General features: G+C 41.5%; 1 protein-coding gene across 2 annotated transcripts in view; it reads right to left on the reverse strand.

Annotated features, from left to right (window-relative positions):
• EPHA3 (EPH receptor A3) overlaps positions 1-26,543 on the reverse strand; it is a 352,384-nt gene that overhangs the window by 111,323 nt on the left and 214,518 nt on the right. For both annotated transcript variants that reach the window (XM_044284515.1, XM_044284513.1), the window contains exon 5: positions 25,059-25,394. In XM_044284515.1, coding sequence (XP_044140450.1) covers positions 25,059-25,394 — 336 coding nt within the window. The remainder of the gene's footprint in view (positions 1-25,058; positions 25,395-26,543) is intronic.

A 26,543-nucleotide genomic window follows, 5' to 3' on the forward strand; every position in this document is an offset into this window, starting at 1 on the left:
AACAAAAGAGAACGAAAGGAAAAGGAAAGGGGAACAACTCCATTGTGCCCAAGTAATCATAAACGATATGAGTCCCATACAAAAGTCAGGAATCTATTTGGGACCATAGTTACAACATATAGCACAAAATGTATTAGGTAGCACAAAATGTGCATGAAAAAATAGCCTAATGGGGAAAGCGGATACAATATGAATCCTATAATGTTGCAATTTCCATGAATTAGGGCTCATGCACATGGCCTTTGCTCAGCTGTTCCATGCATTGGGGACCACAATTTGCAGTTCCCAGAGCACAGGCAACATCTGTGCGAATTCCGCAGATGGATCCAAACCCATTCAACTTACAACCCATTATGGATATAGGTGGTAAGTATTCCATACAATGTAAGTTCTTCATCCTGAACACTGCCCAGGAGTGGGGAACAGGCTGTCGGCAGAACAAGGCAATAAGAAATTTAACTGCTGTTAATAATTGAAGCAGCAACCCGGAACTTGACTTTCCCAAGTCCCAAGAGTTATACATTTAACAGAAAGGTTAATGGGTCTAAGGGGAGAGGAAAATAAAAAATATCCTGACATAAGGAATGGACCAACCACCAAATGGAACTGTTAGGTCTGCAGTTCGTGCCCACTGCCCTTCTGCTGTTCCTCAGGGGGAGAATGCTGTGCCACTCACCATGTCATCCGGCACGCAGATCAACAGCATCTACTCCATGTTGCAGTCTCCATCCTTGCCTAGTGGGCCCTTAGGGTGTGCACGCTCCCATGTGGACTTTTAAAGGGCCAGTATGCTCGCTCAATCAAGCCTTTAGGTATTTAAGTTACCTCTCTAGGTCGATGGGTGCCTGAGCTTTAAGATTCCTTATGCCCTGTAAAGGTATTTGGACTTAGCGCTTCTGCGTTTATCTTGTAATTTACATGTGTTATCCAGATTGCGTTCCCGTTTATGTTCCTGCAATGTACCCATCCTGCCTGTGTACTCCTGATCTCACAGTCCATCTTTCAGTTCAAGTCCATTTAAGTTGTCATAGTCTGTCTGTCCTTTCTGTGCTACAGTCTTGGCTCCTGCCTGCCTTGTTCCTGTATCCATCACTACCCCGGAACACGGAAGAGTTTAATATAATTAATTTGAAAGAGTCCCAGAGGCTTTTTACATGAGGAGATGATACGGAATGAATGCTCTTCCCAATCACTGCCCACATGCCATCAATCAACTGACAAACAAGCAAACAAACACCCTTTATGTGGTACTAAAAGTCATCATTTGTCAGCAACACATAGCCTGTGTAAACACAGAATGTGCTGCCAACAAATAAAAAACTTTATATGGATGAAAAATCGTATTGATGATCCCAGCACTCAAAGTGACTGCAAGTAATGGCACGTACCGAGCGCTGCATCAGAGAAATCTACTTGTGTAGAAGGACCCTTGGCATTGAATGCTAACATTTTGGTTATATGTAGCCACCACTAGAGGAGGCTTAGGAGATGACAGAAGATAGAATTAGATGCTGAACTCAAGACAAATTAAGTCTCCATTAAGCTCCCATGCTCCACCTGGTATATGTATGAAGTACTTTTCTTGTCCATCTTTATGACTGTGAGAAGAGATGCAGGGCATTTAGAGGTTTGAAAAACAAAAAATAGAGTGACAAATTACTGAATAAATCAGATCAGAATTTTGTATCTAAAAACAAAATAGTGTTCAAAGGTGAGCAATAGGGATGAATGAATTGAATCTAAATTTTACCAGAATTTTCAAATAAGTTCTGATTCTAACAAATTTTGTGTGATTCAGTTTGGGAGAATCGAGAGGAAGGAAAGAAGGAAGGACACTTGGGACATTTTTCATTTGGGACACAGTTATTTGAATCCGAATCTGCCGATTTGGCCAAATCTGACCCAAATTGAATTTTGAGAGATTCGCTCATCTGTAGTGGACATTTACTTTTATCTTAAAACCATAACTTCCTACCTCCATGCAGAGCTTTTTTTGTGATTCTGTTACTCCACAATCAACCCCGTTGATTTAAACTAGGCTGCAGCATTCAACTGTGCCACCATCCTGAGCATGGCAATACAGTTGAATACAGGAGGAAACTTTCTTCTGCCAGCCAGATGCATAATTAATTAATGCTCCTAGCATTAATTGATGCTGAGAGAATCAGATCATTAAGTACTTGGCCGACGGCCATGCGGAGGGCTTAGGTGGTCCCCTGGTTGTTGGCCCACCAGGAAATGTCCCTGTAGGGTCTATAGCCAGTCCATCCCTGTGCAATTTAATGAGTAAATTGACAACTGAGTGGTCTCCAGTGGGGTGTGAACCAAAACCACTCAGGCACTGTCCAATCAGTGCAGACAGTTTCAGATACATTATAATTATATAAATATCTAATATTCAAAATCAGTTAGACCGATAATTATGCAAGCAAATTTGTTATAGTGTCTGCTTACAACAATCTGAATTAGGAGCAGATAGTTTGTCTCACATGGATCTGGTTATAGATGGCACTGGTACAAACAGACTGTTTACACATGGCACAGAACACAATACAATTGTACATTGCGTCTTATTCCAAGCGATGAAAACATGTTCTTCACATATCTGACATATTTATTTCTGCAGTCACAGGATTCGCAAAAACCAGGGGTGATGACAAAATCATAAGGAAAAAAAGAGAGTTATCTCTGATAGGTTTCTGTTTGACAAGTGTGAAGTATGTCATCGGTTGTCAAGTCCTATCATTAACACAAGTTCTCTGCTTCTTCTAGGAAGAACAGAAAACAGATGTTTAACTCTTAAAGTTGTTCTACTGCCTACACACAGTGGAGCTCCTCGTGACTCACTAAAGTGACTACCTGACTGCACTCTCATGCTTGTTAGAATTCTGATGCACATGCCATGTCCAGCATTTATTAAAGCAACCCTCGGTTAGAGAAACAAACAGAACACATGTATTGTGACATCCTTTTCATCTTTCCGTTACAGATCTGCCAATTGTACGGGTCCTTTTCTACCATCCAAAAAGACTGCTTCTTAGACTACATGATACATACTATGAATTTGGTAGTCCAAGTCACTTCCTGTTTTCCCAGCCCTGCTCTTGGATTTGCCAGCACTGCTCACATTAGCAGCGATGACCAATCCGAGTGTGGCAGGAGATGTCTTGGACAACCAAATGCACATTATGCATCATGTAGTCTGGGAAGTGATGCAGCCATCTTCGGTGGTAGAAGAAGAGCCTGGGAATTGGCAGATTTGTAGCTAAAGAAGATTTAAAAGAACCAAGTGTTCATTCCCTGTTAAAATACATTTTCTTTATTGAAGTGTAGGGTTACTTTAAATGTCTTAGACACTTTTGTGTCTCACTCACCTTTTTGGAAAAGGTGTGGCTTAGCAGAAATAGGGCTGCAACTTTTGTTGTTCTGAAATTGCACCTGAATTTGGTGCTAAATTCTGGCACAAAGTAAGCTAACTAATAGGTGATATAAACTTATAGGGTAGGGTATGAAAGGCATTGCACCAGAAAATTGCAGTGTGTTTGGCTGTTTTGTAAATGGAGTAGCCTTTTGTGACAATCTTTATGTGGTTTGTGCCATAGCAGGAAGCTTGTTCTTACAAAGGGTGAAAAAAATCTAAATGGTCAAATCACCCTTTTTTGGGCACTTTGCCTTCCTAAAAACATTTAAGAAAAAGTTATCAAAATTTTGTACAAACTCCAAAAATATCAATAAAAACTACAATGCTTCGTAGACAGCTTGATAGCCATTTAGGAGTCAGGATATTGTCTGGTCTATTAGGCTGTGTGCGTGAAGCACAGACTCCATTGTGAGCTCAGCCATTGATATGAAAGGTGTATGCCACTTCTCTGGCAGACACCTATTGAAGACACAAGCCAGCCTTCTTTAAGACTTTGCAGGGATAATTTAGGGATATATTCAGTTAGGCAGATTGAATAACTAGGTACAATGCATCTTGTCTGCTCTCTGTGAGTATCTCCTTTAAGGCAGTTTTTCTCCATAGTGGCAGCAGATAAACCCCTGTAGTTTTCAAGACCTGCAGGATGAAAATAAGCCATGGGTGCTCAAACATCAACACAGACACCATGACTCTACTGCAGCACATGAGGCAGAATAGCCAGATCCAGTGGGAAAATAGAACTGGACAGTAATCAGAACAAGACTGTCCTCCTTCTCCTGTCTTCTTTGTGGCAGCCAGGCCCCATCAACATTCTGTACATTGTTACTGTTTCTGCCGCTTAGACTGCTCATCTTCCTCCTCCACTCCGCTGTCAGTCATTGATAAAGGAATGTGGGGCCAGGGAACAACTATACACAGCAATCAATATGATGGTCTGCAAGCTGAACGCTCACTTGGCCGAGTTTCTGGTCGTGCATTTGCTGCCACACCACTTAGTGGATTCCGCTAAAGTTAAGCAGTCAGGCATGTGTCTCACATACTCAGGCCCTTCAAAGAGACCAACAGGTTTGTCAGTAGGAACAACTGCAGCATCAAATATGTCATCCCTCTGATATTTATCTTAATGCATATTATCACACTGATGCAACAAGGGCTAGCGGAGGAAGAACAGCTTCCACATCTTGGTGGCCATCCTGTAGATGTTGGGGACCAACACTGACAAAATATCATGGAGAAGCAAGTAAAAGACGAGGAGGAAAGGGATCAGCAGCTACCTCGGGAGGAGGAAGAGGAGTTGGTGGTGGAGTCGCATGAAGTTGGTGGTGATGATGATCATGATACTGGCCATGATGACCAATGATCATAGTAAGGAGTGGAGCCAGAAAGAACTGGGTAATTAGGCACTCTGGCGAGCAAGGCAAGCTGTAAGCTTGCTTATATACTGACAGGCATATCATTAGCATCAAGCAAACCAACGATTACTGGATAGCCATTTTATTAGACCCTTGCTATTAAAGCAAAATGGGGGAATGTTTTCCTTTTGCTAAAAGGGAGGCAACATTGTTGCATTGCCAGGATACCCTGTGTACACAGCTTATCACAACATTTGGCTAACGCCTGTTGCCCGCATGTCCGACCAGGAGTCTCCTCTCTGCAACCCATAAAGTCACCCACCTCCCGCCAAAAGCCGCGGCAGCACAAGCAGCAGCTAGTTCAGTCTCATGGACATGATGGAGCAGTTTTTTCACGTGCTGCCTCAGGCTGAGGTAAATGAGCATATGGAGACATACTGTCTTAACACCAGGGTTCAGTCTGACCTTTCTGCAGCACATTCCATGTTGCCTGACCCCATAGACTTCGGGGCAGGCAGATTAGAACAATAGCTGGAATTGACCCAGTTTACTCTTGCTGTACTGTCTTGTCCAGCTTCTAATGCCATCTCAGGGAGGGTTTTCAGCAAGGCAGGTGGCATTCTCACACCCAAACAGACAATGTTGTTCTTCACAACATCACATTATTCAAAATGAATGACCTGTGGATCAGTAAGCATTTTCACACACCTGCAACTGAGGCCAATGAATAAATCTGCTGTTGTTGAAAGTGGCTATTTATGGCCGGCATGATCATGCAACAGCCACTGTCTGCCTGTCATTATGTTCCACACTGTATGGCTGCTGCTTCCACAGCTGCTGCTCCCCCTACTGCCACTATCCTTAATCGTACACAGTTGCACATCTACTGCCTTGCCACTACTACTACTACCACTACACAGTCACACATCTACTAACTTGTCTCTTCCATACTGTGCTGCTACTGCTGTGGCTACTGTTGCTGCCACTGTTACCCCTAACCAACTTAACCCTTCCACTTGCACACTAAACTTACAAAAAATATAGATAACTTTTAGAGGCTTGTTAAGAACAAGCTACTCTTTCTATTGACAATATTGTGTGTATAAACACATCCCTTGTTAAAGCATGATTTCTAGACGCTTGTTCAGAACATGACACTTTTTTCCGATAACACCATATGTGTTTAAACACTATCTGCACCAATAAGGAACAACTTTTGGCGTGTTTTAATTTTTAAAAATCATTACAAGTTTGGTTTTTAACAGGATGTTTGTTAACACCGTCAGCAATGTGTTTAGCCTTAGCTTTATATCTCAGTGTTAGTCTGACATTATTTACTATTGCTGTTATTGACCTAAAGAGCTTCAAAGGTGGGGACGAGACAAAGAGAGAAAACATTTGAAAAACAAGAGAGAATGAAAATGAGCAATAGGGGACCTCATAGTGTCATATACCAACTGGAGCAGTTTTGATTTGGGTAGAATCGATTCGGCCAAGAATCACATTTTTTGACCAATTCATTAGAATCGGACCGGAAACAAATTTTAAGAAATTTGATTATCTTTAGTGTATGTCTTTAAAAGTCAACAAAATATAATTACCAAACTATGACCTCCAGTTTACCTTCTAATTTACCAACATAAATCATTTTGCACAGATGATACCATTATAAAAGTCCAGTAACTGTTTAAAATCTTAGAATGGAAATGTAGAAATCTACTTGCCCTAGTTTAGACACAATTCATCAGTTCTAGCTGCCATTTTTTTTATTATTTTTCATCCTTGACTGAACTGTGAGTTAGGCTGGCCATACACATAGCCAACAGCGATATCTCCCGGCTCCTCCAACACATACACATTCAGCTTACATGTGTAAGGTGGGAAAGCCACTGCCATACACCTCTGACTTGCAGCTTATCTCCCTGAGAACAAAAGCATCATACAGTTGACATCCAATCCTTATCTATACTGATATCCACCACAGGGAGAAGGTTTGGAGACCCCCATACACATTGGCCAACATTTCTATTTTAGCTTAAGTAAAGAAAACATCTGATTGCATTTATGTTACATTGTAATATTGATGGCTAGGGCTACACCGGGGACAATTTGCAACATAGTTAATAGGGAAACATTTGAATTGTGGTAAAGCCACAATTTTACTGAGACTTGCTAATGATGTTAAAGCATGTCAGCCTGGAGCTGTGATGTAAAAGTGACTCTGGTGGACATTACTGTTACGGATGTGGTCAGGTGTATGTCGTGAATCTGAAAATGCCAATTAGGTCATTTTAACTCAGCTGCATCAAACATGGTGGACTCTTAGGGTGACCCTACACATTAGACATCTGAACCCACCAATTTCTGTGGGAATGGCCAACCATTGAACGTGTATGAAATGTCCGTCTGACATTTGTTCAGCATAAGTCAGGAGAAAAAAGGAGCAGGCATGTTGAATTATAACATAGTCTATGGAAAGATACACCGCCAGAGGTGCATGTCCATGGGGAGTTCATTGGGAATAGCTGTCGGCAGAACAAACATTTGACCAAGAAATACTGAAAATATTTGGCTACCTCCAGAGAGCCATGAGAGGGTTTTCTATGATAAGCTACGGGATATCATGTTCTTGCACTAATTCCTCCTGTTTTTCATATCTGCCCTTTTTTAAACTTTCCATCAGTTGCTAACCTGAATTAACCTTCAAATGACCTTTAATGGCCACATTTGGGACTCTTTAGGCCCTGTAAACCATGTTTCTGTGTACTTTGAGCATGATAAATTCTTCTGATGAACGTGAACTTCAGCAGAATAGTGATAAGAGATTCATCGCTGCAGTGAATGGCTCCTGCAGGCTCTGTAGAAAAACAAATGATTTAACAGTAATCCTTAATCAGGGCGTAGATGGATGGGTTTAGACTATGTATCGTCAAGGGCAGGGCTGCAGTTACAATATTCATTTTTCTCTTTCTTATTTCAATGATAAGAGTAATGAGATATGTTCATTCAACTGCAAAAGCAATTTACCAGACTCCGGGAAAATCTTATGTTGGAACCATAAACTTAATTGTTAGTATTTCTACTGCCATTACAGAGGACAAACAGAGGAGCTCTCAAAGGCTTTACATATGAACGGAGCAGAACATGAGCCTCGCACTTACTTTCAACAGCCATATGTATTGTAAAGCTGTACAGATGACCTACAGTGATGAGGAGTTTGGGATGCGACAGCTAGTAAAACCTCAGACAGGTGTGTACAGCATATCAGTGGCTTTTGGTTGTACAACTACATGACTCCAATCATCTCAATTAATTGTCGACATACAAGGCACAGATGTCTAGGCAGAATTTTGGACATCAGCAGCTTTAGAGGACTGTAGGGTGATCCACAACATCTCTAAGGATCTACTGTAAATGCAAAAAGTATAGTATATTGGGGGTAGACAAATGGGGGAAAATATTCTCTACCAGTGTTTATTGGTTGGTATATAATATCAGTATTTAATATGTATCTGTATATACAAATTCTGCAATAGAATAGACAGCAAACTGCACTGTAAAATAAATATATATATACTAGAAGAACCGACTGCCATCTGTTGGTTGGAAGTGGTACTGGTCACAAAAAGGCATGATTATCTGAACGACTTTATACTGTACGTCAAACATCTATTTAGGTTATAAATAGGGTTGAGCAAATTGAAGTATCCAAAGTGGACTTCGATGCGAATTTGAGGGAAAATTCGATTTGCTGCCAAGCCGAATTTCCTCGTGCTTCGTGGTAACAAATCAATTTTCCTTGAAATGGTGTAAAAAAATTAAATAAAAAATAAACATTCTCACTTCATCCGTTTGAGCGCGACGAGTAGTAATGGATGAACATCGTCCGGGACAGTTAGCGAACGCGATCAAATGTTCATGAACCGCAAGTTCGCGGTGGGCCCAATTCACTATAATGGTAGGCGAACCTGAAAAACCTTTAGCTTATATCTGAAGCCACCAAATACTTAGTAGAAGTGTACAAATAGTACCACAACATGGACAGTGACATACTAGAGGGGGGATCAATGACAAAAATTCCAACAAAAAATATGTATCTTAATAAGGTGAAATTTTTATGCGTCTTAAAGGTAAATTCTCTGGAATGTGCCCTGCTGGAGCCTAGAAATTTTTTATTTTAGGCCACAGGAGTGCAGACCTTAAAAATTAGGCATTCACCTGACATAAAAGAAATTCTGATTATGTGGCTCGAGGTACATTATGCGGTCAATGGACAGAAATTTGACTGCAGGCCACTGGACTACAGGTCCCAAAGATTAGGCATTTACCGGACAGAAAAGATCAAGTGAGTATGTGGCTGGAGGAAGATTACACGGTCAATAGATATCAATTTTACTGAAGGCCAGTACAAATACAGGTCAAATACATATGTTTAAAAGAACTAAAAATATAAAATTGGATTTAAAGGGAGTCTTTCACGCAGATTCACCCTATTAACCTAATAACAGTGTTATGTCCACGGCATCCACCCTATTAAAACTGTGCTTACCGTTAGTTCCTTGCTAGCATCGTTGTGCAGAAAAACACTTTTAATCCGTATGCAAATGAGGCTTTGAAGGTGCCCAGGCCCCTGGGTCATTTTCATACGAAGCCACTCCCTCTCCGCCGCGTCTGCCCGCCCTTAGTCTCTGCTCTAACCTCCCTCCTCCCGTCCAAAATCCCACGCATGTGCCGATGAACGCGATAACGCACGGTAAACTGCGATGCCCCGGCCCGACTGTGCTCGTTCATCGGTGCATGCGCGGGATTACGGATGGGAGGAGGGAGGTTAGAGCAGAGACTAAGGGAGACGCGGCGGAGGGGGAGTGGCTTCGTATGAAAATGGGCACCTTCAAAGCCTCATTTGCATACGGATTAAAAGTGTTTTTCTGCACAACAATGCTAGCAAGGAACTAACGGTAAGCACAGTTTTAATAGGGTGGATGCCGTGGACATAACACTGTTATTAGGTTAATAGGGTGAATCTGCGTGAAAAACTCCCTTTAAAACATCACTAACGAAATCCCCCCTCTTCAAAAAGAAACCTAATGATAATAGTTGAAATGGGGTAACACGTGGTCGTCACTGGTGTTAAGGGTGCCGTGGCCATCTTGATTGAAAATCCCCCTCAAAATCTTGTGTGCATTGACATATGACATCACCATGCCATACAGCGCAATGATGTCATCACACACCATGCAAGGTTTTGCGCAGGATCTACCATCAAGATGGCCGTGGCGGTCTCTTCGTACTCAAACGGATGAGGTGAGTATTATTTTATTTATTTTAACCCCTGAACGGCCTCCAATTTTACATCAGATGCCGTGATCAGCGATGAACGTGGCATCTGAGGGGTTCAATGACAGGGGGGGAGGGGTAGTACAATCACCGTTCCCCATCATTGCGCCCACTACTTACAAAGAAATTAGTTTTGTGACAAAGTAATTCGTCATGAAGTGAATTTCTTTGTGAAATTCGACGAAGCAGCCGAATCGAAGTTTTTTTATAACTTTACTCAACACTAGTTATAAATAATTGACAACTATATATGAACACGCTCAGCATTTGCCTTTGAGTCTTCTTTGGAGGAACTATAGAAGTTTGAAAGATTTCCTGAACCCTCCAACATATGTCACTGTATAGACACACATACCCATCACTTATCGGCATCTACTGTATATTAAAAGGCATATACTTATTTTTTTTTTGCATACAGTAATTTGTGGTATGCTCCTACATAAAAAAAAGCTCAGACAACTATGATTTTCTATACATAAAAAAAGAAGAGTATAGTAATATATTCCAGCCCGATTTAAACCAAAAGTTGACTCTTTTTACCTTCACTGGGTGAATAGGGGCCTATAGATACATCTGATTTATGCACCAGGAATTGCCAACAGAATAAGAACATAAGCCCTTACCTAGGAGATATATCTGATATGTCAGAAGAGGTTGTCCTATTGTCAAGGAAGCTGCCCGATTGGTCCAAACAGATCGTTAGAGCTTCAGATGTAGAACATAGCTGAGCCAAATCTGGCAGAGCGAAAGGTCTTCTTTGTTTTCTGTATGCTCTGGCTAATAGAGGATGTCCCAAGTCCATGTGGAGACTTCCATATGCTCTGATTGATCACATGGACATTTAGGTGCACAAAATAGGGCTTTGCTAAATTTTTGCCCTCACTTAGCTTTTGCATTTTCATACCACTCACTCCAGTTGTAAAAATAGCTGGGAAAGTGGGTATTGTTAGCTACGTGGCTGTGGTTTCACTCAAGATTTATCACTGTGACTTTTTTTTTTTCAATGGTCACAAACTCAGTCCAGTAGTGGGGGTGGCCTAAAAAAACTGGAGTAGCATTTCTAAAAAGATTATTTGCAAAAGTGGCCAGGATGAGGTTAAAAGATAAAAGGTCACAAAGTTTGTTGCAAATGAGCATTTGTGATCAAATTTATGACTTTTCTACACCACAAAACTGACGTAAAGCTTTAATAAATGACACCTGATGACTTCAAATATTATTCTCATGATAAACTCAGCTCAAAAGGTCTGGTTAGTGCAACCATTGCAGTAATGCAGGTTATGCCACATGCATATACTAACTAGACCTTGGGACAACTTCTGTAGTGATGCCGGTTATGCTACAGGTAAGTAAAACAACTTGGGACAACTCCTTTAGTGATGCTGGATATGCTACGGGTATATACTAGACCTTGCGACAACTCCTTTAGTGATGCTGGTTATTCTACAGGTAAGTACCACACCTTGGGACAACCCTTGTAGTGATGATCGTTATGCTACAGGTATAATCTAGACCTAAGGATAACCCCTTTAGTGATGCCAGTTATGTTACAGGCAAATACCACACCTTAGGACAACCCCTGTAGTGATGATCATTATGCTACAGGTATATACTAGACCTTAGGACAACCCCTGTAATGATGTCGATGATCCTACAGGTAAGTGCCACACCTTGGGACAACCCCTGTAGTGATGCCAGTTATACTACTGGTATATACTAGACCTTCGGATAACCCCTGTAGTGAAGAGTTATGCTACAGGTTTATACTAGACCTTATGACAACCCCTTTAGTAATGCCAGTTATGCTACAGGTATATACTAAACCTTAGAGCAACCTCTGTAGTGATGCCAGTTATGGTACAGATATATACTAGACCTTAGGACAACCCCTGCAGTAATACCGGTTATGCTACAGGTATATACTAGACCTTAGGACAACCCATGCAGTGATGCCGGTTATACTACAGGTATATATTAGACCTTGGGACAACCCATGTAGTGATGCCAGTTATGCTACAGGTATATACTAGACCTTAGGACAACCCCTGCATTGATGCCGGTTATACTACAGGTATATACTAGACCAGGGATGGGCAAACTAAGGCTCTCCAGCTGTTGTAAAACTACAACTCCCAGTATGCCCAGTCTGCCTATAGCTATCAGCCTATAGCAGGGCATGATGGGATTTGTAGTTTTACAACAGCTGGAGAGTCGCAGTTTGCCCATCCCTGAACTAGACCTTAGGACACCCCCTGTCGTGATGCCGGTTATACTACAGGTATATGCTAGACCAGGGGTAGGCAACCTCCGGCTCCCAGCTGTTGTGAAACTACAATTCCCAGCATGCTCCATTCATTTCTATGAGAGTTCTTAGAAGAGCAGAGCAAGTATGCATACTGGGAGTTGTAACAAATCACTGTGGAATTTATAGGGTTACGAAAAGTTTCAATATAGACATCACAGAGAAAAATGACTTTTCATATAAAACATAACTTTTACTGTTGTTAGTTAAAATAATACCCCTTCTTAGTATATATATTAGGCTACGTCAAATAATTAGACAAGGCCTTACTTGGACGTATCAGGATAATGTAGTCCGATGTATAGAAAAATTTGCGGCAACTTACAGTTAGATGACTGTGGACCTGGCCAAACGGTAGAAAGAGAGGTGGTGGATAAGGGGAAGGGAACAATATCCCTAATACAACCCTCAATGTACCCCTGCCTACAGGCGGAGCACCCGCCCCGAAAGGGGCGACCCCACCTCTCGGTGGCTAAACCCTCACTGTCGCCTATTGATACCCTGCCTAAACGGATCAATGATGTTCGTCCCTTCTTTGGCAATATGTCCCGACGCGTTTCCCCAGACGTAGTCAAGGCTGGTTCATCAGGGGACTCAGGATAGTTGGTAAATTCTTGCAGGTTTCAATAGATAGATGCCCAACTGATAATAGTGGGCAAAGCTCTGATAGTTGCATAGCAGACCTCCTGGTGTCTTGCCAGGTCCACAGTCATCTAACTGTAAGTTGCCGCAAATTTTTCTATACATCGGACTACATTATCCTGATACGTCCAAGTAAGGCCTTGTCTAATTATTTGACGTAGCCTAATATATATACTAAGAAGGGGTATTATTTTAACTAACAACAGTAAAAGTTATGTTTTATATGAAAAGTAATTTTTCTCTGTGATGTCTATACTGGGAGTTGTAGTTTCACAGCAGCTGGGAGCCAGAGTTTGCCTACCCCTGTACTAGACCTTGGGACAAATACTGCAGTGATGCAGGTTATACTACAGGTATATACTAGACCTTGGGACAAATACTGCAGTGATGCAGGTTATACTACAGGTATATACTAGACCTTGGGACAACTACTGCAGTGATGCCGGTTATGGTACAGGTATATACTAGACCTTAGGACAACCCCTGCAGTGATGCCGGTTATGCTACAGGTATATACTAGACTTTGGGACAACTACTGCAGTGATGCCGGTTATACTACAGGTATATACTAGACCTTGGGACACCCCCTGTCGTGATGCCGGTTATACTACAGGTATATACTAGACCTTGGGACAACTACTGCAGTGATGCCGGTTATACTACAGGTATATACTAGACCTTGGGACACCCCCTGTCGTAAAGCCGGTTATACTACAGGTATATACTAGACCTTAGGACAAACCCTGCAGTGATGCCGGTTATACTACAGGTATATACTAGACCTTGGGAAAACTACTGCAGTGATGCGGGTTATACTACAGGTATATACTAGACCTTAGGACACCCCCTGTCATGATGCCGGTTATACTACAGGTATGTACTAGACCTTGGGACAACTACTGCAGTGATGCCGGTTATGCTACAGGTATATACTAGACCTTAGGACAACCCCTGCAGTGATGCCGGTTATGCTACAGGTATATACTAGACCTTAGGACAACCCCTGCAGTGATGCCGGTTATGCTACAGGTATATACTAGACCTTAGGACAACCCCTGCAGTGATGCCGGTTATGCTACAGGTAAATACTAACCCTGTTAGGCTGCAACATAATGGAAGACCTGAGTCTGAAGAGAGAGCAGCAATTGAGGGGAACAGCTGTTCACGATCACTCGTACAAACAAAGTTCATTACTCTCTACATTTGGGGAACAGCTGGGATTTCTATAATATCAGCAGTTGCGAGCTTCAAATGGCCATAGAGAAGTATAAAATTATGAAAACACTATCATTTTTTACTGCACAAAGTGTTCTGTTGAATTTCCTTTATAATAGGAGTCGATGACTCTGGTGTAATGATGCATATGGGTAATTCATATTAAAGGCAACAGGAGGAAATCTGAGTAGTATCATTTGCAGTCAGTCAGGAATGTTTGACAGCGGGGGTCATCTGAAGATCGCGTTGCTCTGACTCTTGCTTAGCGGGACCTGCTTGAAACTACAATGCACATTTATTCACTCCAAGGCGTCTTGACAAACGTGCAAAAGTTCTCCAGAACAGAACAGTATGGAAGATTTTAATAAGTCCTAACACATTTTTACAGTCAGGTTTATGAAACAGAAGAAAGAAATGAAAGAGAGATTCGTGCAGGGCTGTCTATGTTAATGGTGGTACGATGAACTTGTAATGGAAGCTGTTTCAGGTTAAAGTACCATAAAGTGAGAACAGTGATGTAACTGTTATATGGTAAGAAACGGGACATATGAATTTATAACAAGGTCCCTATGTCTACACTTCAGCATGTGAAGTCATTGGCTGGTTGACTTTATGGTAAAGGTTAACCAATAAAGGCCATGGACCGTGGTGTAACTAGCCATAGCGGCAGACTATGCGACTGCTATGGGGCCCAGGGCAAGAGGGGGCCCAGTTGGGATCATCTCCTCTTTTACTGGGGGTGAAAACTTGGTCAAAACTCTACCCTCTAGTCTAAAGGAACACCTTTTAGCAAATGAGACAGTGGGGAAAAAATGGCCCAAGGGTCATTGAAAGGGTTTAGGCAGAAACCCTTCTGTCCTGTGTGGGCGCCTGGTATTATCCTTTCTATGGGGCCCTTACTTCTCTCTATGTATGCCACTGGCCATGGACAATTTATTTTTCCATCCAAATTGTTGTCTGCTATTTCAATGGTGACTTTGATATATACATAGTATGACTTATAATCCCTTACAAGAGTAAACCAGTAACCAGCCTGCTCCCAGAACCTGCTCAGAATAAACAACTTCTATCAAAGTGAGGAGGCATCTGACATGGGAGCAGAACAGAGCTAGAAAAACCCTTTAAATGTTGCCAATTATGCTTCCAAGAGTATTCTTAGGAAGCCTCAATCACGTCATCTTCTTATGATCTGGAAAAACTCAAGCTCAAGTATTATCACCTCGATGTTCTAAAAGTATCAGGAGAAAACGGACTTATCTCCAATTCATTCAGGAGTCTGATTTACATCTGGGACTTGAGCGATTTTTTTTTTCTTCACTTCTTCTTGGCTATTGAACTATTGTGTTAACTCGTGAAATCTTTGATAATTGCAATTGTTTAAGAGTCAAAAACTCAACTTATCCAGGTACGAGGGTCTGTCTCATGTATAATGGGCTGCAGCTGTGAAAACAATCCCTAAGCCATCCATACGCTATATCATGTCATCGGTGGACGTTTAATAAGCCTACTATCTGCTGAACCTTTTTATTAGGACCAGTGGGAGGAAAATAAATATATCAAGCACGGAACATCTGAGCCTGAGATATTATACGCTTTTTTAAAGACACATATTGTGGCTCGTATGTGTTCTACGGCCAGGCCATAAACCAAGAAAATGGCCATAAAATACATTTAACATTATCTTTATAAGTAGATGCTTCTAAGCACTAAATTATTTGGCAGAAGTTATTTAATTCTGACATATTTAATGACTAAGGAAAGAACACCGCATCTGTGGCGACTACATACTTGTACGATTGCTCCCCTGAGCTCAGAAACATGACTGCGATGAGTAACTTAAGCATTTTGTAAATGGTTCCCCATAATATCAGACAGGTTAATTGTTCTGCCGCTCTCCAGGCCATGTGGAGAGGTATCTGAATCCATATAATAGCTACACGTTATTTTCCACCTTTCCTCTAGATGCTCTCAAAAATTCATTACACTAATATTTCACTTGTTGAGAAAGGGAGGACATGGGGTTACAGAGTCAAATTATCAGGTGGAATGAGGAAGAAGAACTGGTCCAAAGGTTAGGAGGAGTCTGAAGCTCCCTTCTGTGCATTAGATCAGAGCTCAAACCTTCCTCCATGAACACAGCACATAAACCTTTTATTTCAAGGGAACCTGTCATCAGGACGTGGCCCACCAAACCATCACCAAAGTGTTATCCATTAAGCGTAGTCCACAGAGTCAGTGTTTGGTCGGTGATTTCCATCAGTGGTTGTTCACCAAATCCAGGAGTAAAGCCTACATAGGGATATGGTGTAATGGAAATATCTGCACCTATTCTGGACCTCTGACCTGCAACTGGTATTGGTTGACAATCACAGACGTGTGAACAAGGCCTTACAATAATGATCTTCGTTCTACTTCCCGTTTCTGCATAATGAGGTAGAAGAACGTTCATTGATGCATCCCCATGCCAGGAAGGAGTCCAGGGGGTGCGGTCTCTCTGTAGTCATCACAAGCCTCCTAAAACTCCTTGCCTTCAACTGCAAACTGTGCATGCACCGAATGACATTGTAGGCGGCGTGTGACAATGTACCTACTCTGCAGGATGTCAATCATACCAAGAGAGGAACCAGTCAGCATGACTCCTCAGAAGGGCAACTCCGCCCCTATGACTCAAATTTGTTTTCTTCATTATGCAGAAAACGTCCAGAAGATAGATCTTCACTGTAAACCTGGTATCATAATGGATAAAAGGTTTGTGGCGTTTTGAGGGCTAAATTCCGATGACAGGTTACCTTTAAAAAGAATTATATACAGAACTGAAATGAATATTATTATTATTATTTATCATATTATACAGTGCTATTATAGTAACAGTGACATTGTGGCAGCACTGTGAGGCCAGTGTATGGCAGTATTATAAGGGCACTTGCATTGTAAATGTTGCTTTGTGGGATGGTATTTAAGAGGTATTCTTATCCTATAGTTATGGAATATACTGTATAGCTAGGATACGGCATCACTTTGTGGTAGTCAGGTCCAACCTCTGTAAGCCCTACCAATCCTTAAAGTAAAGAGGCCACAGTACTGGAGTAGACCTGGACCCCCTTTCCTGCGTAGTACTGTAGGCCTCACAGTCACTTTCCTGTGCAGGGAGCTGCAGTTGGCTTCTGTCACCTGAATGGGGCTGTGCATCCGGTCCTATAGACCAGATAGCTGTGGCATCGCTGTGCAGCGAAAAACACGAAAGGTGCAGTAGAAATATATACCTGTCCCTGGGTGAAGTCATACAAAGAGAGGACAAGCTCTGCGTGTACAACATAGCAAACGTTAGGATGCTGAGGTTTTGTTCCCACATGCGGTCAGGACTTCTATCGTGCTTTACAGCAACAACAGCTCAGTTTGCGGCACTATTCCTGTCACTATAAAATGCTAGAACCCATCACAGATGACATAGTCCATTGTCAATAGAAGTCATGAGCCCAGTGTGAACAGAGCCAACACAAGAGCCTGCACTTGCTGTGTATAACCGCACCGTACTACCATTTCCTCTGGTGGGTATAGGTATACCAGTCTGCCACAGTTTATGGCTGATCCAAAGTTTTTACAGGATCTACAGCCCATGTTTTAAATTCTGGAAATTTTATTAAATCAATGCTGTGACTAAGAACGGGAAGTCACATTTTCCCAAGACCATTTAGCAGGATCATTATGGTCTGATTTTCATTTCCTTCTTTTATTAAAAATGAAAAATTATCTCATTTTATGGACAGATTCATAAAAATAATTATAATGTTTGAAAGCAAGAAAAAGAAAGAAAAGGAAAGAAAGAATAGATAGATATGAGATAGATAGATGTATGGACTGACCGACGGATAGTGAAGAAACTGGGTGCAATCCTTTCAAGACCGCTGACTAATAGTCCAGAGATTCAACTTTAGAGATAAAGCAGCGCTCCAATGTAGGTAAAAGGGTGAAAGACCTGCTTGAGAAAGGCACCACTGAGCTCGGTAGAAACGTTGTGTTTTGGGGTAATAAAGTGGCTCCATCACTCTTTTACCTACATTGGAGTGCTGCCTCATCTTTCTAGATAGATAGATTAGAGATAGATAATAGATAGATAGATAATAGCTAGACGATAGATAGATAATAGATAGATGATAGATAGATAGATAGATAGATAGATAGATGATAGATAGATAGATAGATAGATAGATAGATAGATATTAGATAGATAGATAGATGATAGATAGATAGATAGATAGATATTAGATAGATAGATAGATAGATAGATGATAGATAGATAGATAGATAGATAGATATGAGGTAGATAGATAGATAGATAGATAGATATTAGATAGATAGATAGATAGATAGATTAGATAAAACACTGTCTGTCTATAGTCCTGAATGACAGGATTGTCTATTACTTTGGTAGATTCGACCTTCAGAGCTCATGGATCTGTAATGGCTGCCATATTGGATATCGCCCGGCTTTCCCAGAAGATATAACTAATAAATTGCTGAACAGATTATTTTACAAGGTGGTAAGACGGTTCTCTTCACAGGCAGGACCAGCATGCCGCATTAATATCCAGAAATCAGAGGTACCTCAACTTATTTAGTTTAATAAGTCAACTGCTAAATTCCCCGAGATTTCATTACATACAGCATTCATAAATACATATATTTTGATAATTTCCTAGATTAAGTAAAGTGCTATTTTGGCAGGGATAGAAAGCTGAGGGCTTATGCGGGAAATACACCCATAAAGCAGGGCTAGATTTAGTGTGTTTCTTATAACTGTTGTATTATTTTATGCTCTCGTCATCGACACTCATCGCGTGTTTTGCCATAAACATATTAATGTTATATAATTACATGCCCTTGGAGCTCTTATATCAGGTTTTACCCAGACAACCCTTTTTCTGATAGCTCAGTCGTTTTAGGCTACTTTCACACTATCGTTAATATTTTCCGGTATTGAGATCCGTCATAGGGTCCCAATACCGGAAAAAAAAAACTTCCATTTTGTCCCCATTTATTGTCAATGGGGACAAAACGTAACTAAACAGAACGGAATGCTCCAAAATGCATTCCGTTCCGTTCTCATTCCGTCCTAGGATGCGGAGCATTTTCTCTGACACAATAGAAAACGGATCCGTCCCCCATTGACTTTCCTCCTGAAAATGTATGAATATATTGCCTACTGGGTGCTGCCATGCCCATTGTTGGTGAGGAGCGAAGTATTGAAAAATTCAATTCAGCTGCTTCACCGAAAAGTAAAAAATAATTTGCTTTGTGACGAATTACTTTGTCACAAAGCGCATTTCTTTGTAAGGAAATGTGCAATGATAGGGCAATTGCGCCGTTCCCTGTCACTGTACCCATAGATGCCGCGTTCATTGCTGATCGCGGCATCTGACAGCAATAATCCAGTGTAAAATCTAAAAAGAATTTATAAAATCATACTTACCTCATCCATTTGATCATGAAGGGCAGGCTGCCACCATCTTGACTGAAGATCTAGCGCAAAATCTCATGCGGCCCGTAATAACGTCATCACGTCGGCCAGCACGATGACGTCAACAGGATTTCGTGCAGGATCTTCAATGAAGATGGTGGCGGCCGGCTCTTCGCTCTCAATTGGATGAGGTGAGTATGATATTTTTTTTTTTTTACCGCCCTTTTAGGGAAAATGTATTTCCTAGTGCGAAGCACGAGGAGATCCAGCTTAGAGGCGAATCAAATTTTCCCTGAAATTCGGATCAAGTTCGAGTCGCTCAACCCTACCCATTGTCAGTAGGGCATTTCTCTACACAGTTGAAACTGCATCAAAAACTTCCCCAAAAACTACATGTGTAAATCCAGCCTAACAACACCAGATGGTATAAAGTTCTCTACAACATTAAAGGGGTTACGTCATAATTGAGGTAAGAAAATGAAACTCAGACATCATATAGTATGTGAGGATCTCCTTCTAAGAAACTTGTACCTCCCATGGATCCCGAGATCTTTCCATTCATCATTCCAACGGCTCTGCTAGATTCTCTTTGGGATGGCAGCTCAGAGGTTGTTTCCTTTCTCAGGGGACGTATCCTTTCTACCGCAACTTTCTCTCTATTACAGCACGGGGTTGTGTCCTTACTGCTGCAGCCCTCTCCCTATCACAGCTCAGGGATGTGTCATTTCACAGGGAGTGTGCCCTTTCTGCTGCAGCTTTCTCCCTGTAACTGTCATAGCTTTAACAACCTATATGGCTAGTGGCAGTTGAAGGATGGAACTGAGCATTTGCGACCATGATAGTAGGTGGACGTGCATATTACTAGATCGATTAAAAAACGCAGTCACCATTATAATGAAGCAAAAGCAACTGAAGCATTTCTGCAACAGAATTACATTACAAAAGTACCGTAACTGGTATATATTAAAATAAAATTTAATGACACGACCCCTTTAAAGATTCAGCATCATCCCAATGAACAGCAACCATTTGTGTCCTAACAGAATGAAAGCATAAAAGGGATAAAAACTGTAATATAGTGAGTATAAAATAATACCGTCATATGATGCCCCCTCTCATTGGTGTTAAGTATCCCTTTAATAAACCACCATCCTATTATATAAATTGCTGTGACTGATTCGCGGCTATTAAACTTCACTAAATACGGAATTTAAAGACAGTTAATGTTACGAGGGATATTAAGGGTCTCTTGTCTCCTGGAAATGTATCAGTCAATTTCCTGTGAAGTAGGCAGCGTATAAATAGCCTTATTCAGGATGTACGCAGTCGAGTCAGGTTTCCTAAATTGTAACTAATATCTTGCTCTAATTTCCTTGTGCTGCTTCCTAAATGTGCATTTTAAATGGGGGGAGCACTCTTAACATTGACCTGCGCAGCCTTAAATATTTCCCTCCACTGTAGCATTACCCAGTGATTGATTCGAAACTACTCGCTGGGAGCTGATTTAACAAATGGTAGTAATTGTGGATTCATTAAATGTTTTGTGGTAGCCGGGAAAACAAGACATTAGGAAGCTCTAAATCTTCATAATAAATCAGCGTCCTGTAGGTTTAGTGGTGAATCCATTACAGTAACCAAACGTTGCCTTTACTCGTCAGGTCCCGTCTACCGGAAAACCTAAGTGTCTACCCTGAATGGCTCTCAACGAGTGACGTTAAAGTTGACTTCCTCCAAAAATACAGAAATCAGTCAATATCACTCTTCTCTGTTAAAGGAGTATTCTCTCTCCGGCACAACTTTTTACCTAATTTCCACTGGTTACAATCTGATAGTGTTTAGCTTTCTCTCCCCCGATTCCATTGCCGGTGGTCACACATGGACAGCACTGTAGGGTGGCAGCAATGAGGAGGAGACTTAGGGTACTTTCACACTTGCGTTGCTTGCCGGATCTAGAAATCCGTATGCAAACTGATAGCATTTGTTTCCGGATCGGGATGCGGATCTGTCTGAAAAATGCATTGAAAAACCCGATTTGTCTCTCCGGTTTAATCAAGAAAAACGGCTCCGGTATCTATTATTTTCACATTTTTAAAGGTCTGCGCATGTGCAGACCGTGAAACCGGATCCGGCATTATTACAATTCAATGGAAATTAATGCCGGCATTCCGACAAGTGTTCCGGAATTTGGCCGGAGAAAATACCGCAGCATGTAATGGTATTTTCTCCGGCCAAATACCGTAAGAGGGACTGAACTGAAGACATCCTGATGCATACTGAACAGAATGCTCTCCATTCAGAATGCATTAGGATAAAACTGAAGCGTTTTTTTCCCGGTATTAAGCCCCTGTGACGGAACTCAATACCGGAAAACTTTAACGCTAGTGTGAAAGTACCCTTAAACAAACCTCATTCACACAGTGTGTAAAAAAATCTGCTGCGGAAATTGACCTGCCTTGCCTATTTTAAATTTGCAAAAAGTCAATTTATGCTGCGTATCTCTACTATGGCGCCACAGCATATCTACAGCGAAATTCATGTCAAATTTACAAGCACCACGCACAAATTTTGAAGCAGATTTGTTCCAGATCTTACTACAGAAATTCTGTGTGGTCGTCTCCTATATGGTCAGGTTCTAAGGACACAGGTTCCAAGTACATTTGATCCTTTCGGTCCCAACTGTGGGGCCCCGCCGGTCAGACTTTGGGAATAAGACCACAGGGCCCAGTCGTGATCCGTTTAGGTCACGGCCAGCTGAGGTCAGGAACCGCATGGCCAATTAGGCCACAGCTGCCTGATATTTAACTAAAGAAGACCGCACTGTATAGGCGGTCTGAACACTTAATGGCCATGCTGTATTGAAGGTGCCGCAAGGCCATTAAGGATTCATACCGCCTATACAGTGCGCACTTCATTAGTTAAATATCAGGCAGCTGCAGCCTAATTGGCCACGTGGTTCTTGATCGCAGCTGGCCTTGACTTGAACAGTTCACAACCTCGCCATGTGGTCACACACTTATGGTGGCCATCAAAAATTGTTAGCTTGACCAATTTCTGGGAAAGCTGTTAGACAGAACTGATGGACAAACTGAAGACAAAAGCTAGAAGACAAGTCATGGTGACCCCTATAGGTGATATCAGCTAGCTTTTGGGACTCGTGGTTTAAGTTGGACATACATCTTCTATACCTGTTTGGTGGACAGCTGTCCCTTCTGAATTCACCATATACATGCACATTGACTTTGGCCGAGGGTGCATGTGTTATTAAAAAGAAGAGTGGAGAAGGCACTGCATGACACATCTGGCGATGGTTTCTCTACCCTGAAAACAAAAGGATCAGGCATGCTGAAAGCCAACAGCCTGATCCTTCTTTTCCCAGACACAGTTATTCTATATTCATTTAGGTTCCAAGTAAGGTATTGTAGGAATTATGATCTCCCCACTATGATTTTGATACCTGAAAGCACATACAAAATGTTCTCTGCCTCGGTGCTATATGTTTATGAACTGTTGGTAACAAGACAGACTGGAGAAACATTTCACCAGGAACTGTCCCCTACTAGATTCCAGGACAAGCTACAAATCCACTCCTGGGTATGTCTCTCTGCTTCCACCACTAATGAGTCCTAGCCTTCCATAGCATGTGAGTAGTATATACAGACGTGGACAAAATTGTTGGTACCCTTTGGTCAATGAAAGAAAAAGTCACAATGGTCACAGAAATAACTTTAATCTGACAAAAGTAATAATAAATTAAAATTCTATAAATGTTAACCAATGAAAGTCAGACATTGTTTTTCAACCATGCTTCAACAGAATTATGTAAAAAAATAAACTCATGAAACAGGCATGGACAAAAATGATGGTACCCCTAGAAAACACAGAACATAATGTGACCAAAGGGACATGTTAATTCAAGGTGTGTCCACTAATTAGCATCACAGGTGTCTACAACCTTGTAATCAGCCATTGGGCCTATATATATGGCTCCAGGTAATCACTGTGTTGTTTGGTGATATGGTGTGTACCACACTCGACATGGACCAGAGGAAGCAAAGGAAAGAGCTGTCTCAAGAGATCAGAAAGAAAATTATAGACAAGCATGTTAAAGGTAAAGGCTATAAGACCATCTCCAAGCAACTAGATGTTCCTGTGAGTACAGTTGCACATATTATTCATAAGTTTAAGATCCATGGGACTGTAGCCAACCTCCCTGGACGTGGCCGCAGGAGGAAAATTGATGACAAATCTAAGAGACGGATAATCCGAATGGTAACAAAAGAGCCTAGAAAGACTTCTAAAGAGATTCAAGGTGAACTTCATGCTCAAGGAACATCAGTGTCAGATCGCACCATCCGTCGTTGTTTGAGCCAAAGTGGACTACATGGGAGACGACCAAGGAGGACACCATTGTTGAAAACGAATCATAAAAAAGCAAGACTGGAATATGCCAAACTACATGTTGACAAGCCACAAAGCTTCTGGGAGAATGTCCTGTGGACAGATGAGACAAAAATCGAAGTTTTTGCCAAGGCACATCAGCTGTATGTTCACAGACGAAAAAATGAAGCATATCAAGAAAAGAACACTGTCCCTACTGTGAAACATGGAGGAGGCTCTGTTATGTTCTGGGGCTGCTTTGCTGCGTCTGGCACAGGGTGTCTTGAATCTGTGCAGGGTACAATGAAATCTCAAGACTATCAAGGAATTCTAGAGAGAAATGTACTAGCCAGTGTCAGAAAGCTTGGTCTCAGTCGCAGGTCATGGGTCTTGCAACAGGACAATGACCCAAAACACACCGCTAAAAACACCCAAGAATGGCTAAGAGGAAAAAATTGGACTATTCTAAAGTGGCCTTCTATGAGCCCTGACCTCAATCCTATTGAGCATCTTTGGAAGGAGCTGAAACATGCAGTCTGGAAAAGGCACCCTTCAAACCGGACACAACTGGAGCAGTTTGCTCATGAGGAGTGGGCCAAAATACCTGCTGAGAGGTGCAGATGTCTCATTGACAGTTACAGGAAGCGTTTGATTGCAGTGATTGCCTCAAAAGGTTGCGCAACAAAATATTAAGTTAGGGGTACCATCATTTTTGTCCATGCCTGTTTCATGAGTTTATTTTTTTACATAATTCTGTTGAAGCATGGTTGAAAAACAATGTCTGACTTTCATTGGTTAACATTTATAGAATTTTAATTTATTATTACTTTTGTCAGATTAAAGTTATTTCTGTGACCATTGTGACTTTTTCTTTCATTGACCAAAGGGTACCAACAATTTTGTCCACGTCTGTATCTCATGTTACCGTACATAAACTGATGAGGAAACACTAACCTGCCTGGTTGGTTGTGATGCTGACCGCAACAATGTGTCTCGCTGGTATGCTCTGGTCAGATACCCCATTCACAGATTCAATTTCAAAAGTATAATTGGTGTGAGCAAGTAAATCCATGATGGTCACAGTGGTGTTGGTTAAACCAATCTGCCGGGGGATAAACCTCAAATTTCCTTTGCAAGCTTCACAAAACTTGGAGTTTCCACCACATTTCTTGCAGACCACATTGAATGTGAGATCTTTTCGTCCACCAGTGTCCAGCGGCCAGCTCCAGTCCAATATAACCGATGTTTCATTGATATTAGATATAAGGTTTCTGGGTGCAGAGGGCGGTCCTACGAAAATAAAAGAGCAGAAATGTGTGATACATTTTTGTACAGAACTATCCAAGAACTAGACATTCTGTCCATCTGTAATGGACAGTACTCTTAGGTTTAAAGGGGTTTTCTGGCATTTAAATATTGATGGCCTATCCTCAGTGTAGCTCATTAATATGTAATCCGTGGGGACAAACTCGTGGAACCCCCACTGATAAGTTGTTTGAAGAGGCGGCGCCCTGTGGCATCATATACATCAATCACATAGCTTTTCAGCGGTTCAATCATATTTGAGAAAATGTGATTGAGCTGCAATACCAAGCACGGCCCATTATACAATGTATGTTGCGGTGCCTGGTATACATTGAAGAGGGTGCAGAGTTTGCTCAAGTGCTGCGGCCTTTTCAAAAGGCTGATCAGCAGGAGTGCCGGGAGATGGACCAGATATTCATAACCTATCTTGATAGTAGGCCATGGTAAACCTGGAAAACCCATTTAATGCATTCCCCAAGACCTGATCTCTGAGCGGATAATTGCATGGGGGGCCAAACTTATTTATACGTCTTCTTCTATGGATGTATAATGCATACAGATATGGAAATAGAGGGGCACATTTATTAAGAACAGCGCTTTAGACACCGGTCTTAATAAGGCCCTGCGCTAGTGGTGGATCTGCCAGAGTTATGAAGAGGTGAAGGCCTCTCCATAACTTCGGCACATCCAGCGCCACTTCTAAATGTAAGACTGCTTCCGAGCTGTCTTACATTAAGACCTTTTTCTACGTCTAAACCAGGAGTAGAAAATGGTAAATGAGATGGACCTGCCGGCCCGTCCCCTTCCCCGCCCACACTACGCCCACAATTTTAGACTTGGCATAAACGGGGAAAATTTACAGATTGCAGCACAAAGGACCTTTGCACCACAATATGCACCAGAAATACGCCTAATTTAAGTGTATTTCTGTTTAATTAATGACCACCATAATGTATAAGACATATGCAAACATATGCAAACAATGCATCCCCCTCTATCCACTGAATGGAAAGTCAGCACCTGGGTGCTCATTTTAAAAAGAGAATGTAATTTTTGTCAAATGTCTGTACATATGGACTAATCCTTTAAGAAAATACAGTATTTATACAGACTCGAATGAATGTAGAGTTTAAA

This window comes from Bufo gargarizans, chromosome 3 (genome assembly GCF_014858855.1).
Source record: "Bufo gargarizans isolate SCDJY-AF-19 chromosome 3, ASM1485885v1, whole genome shotgun sequence".
Taxonomy (NCBI): Eukaryota; Metazoa; Chordata; class Amphibia; order Anura; family Bufonidae; genus Bufo; species Bufo gargarizans.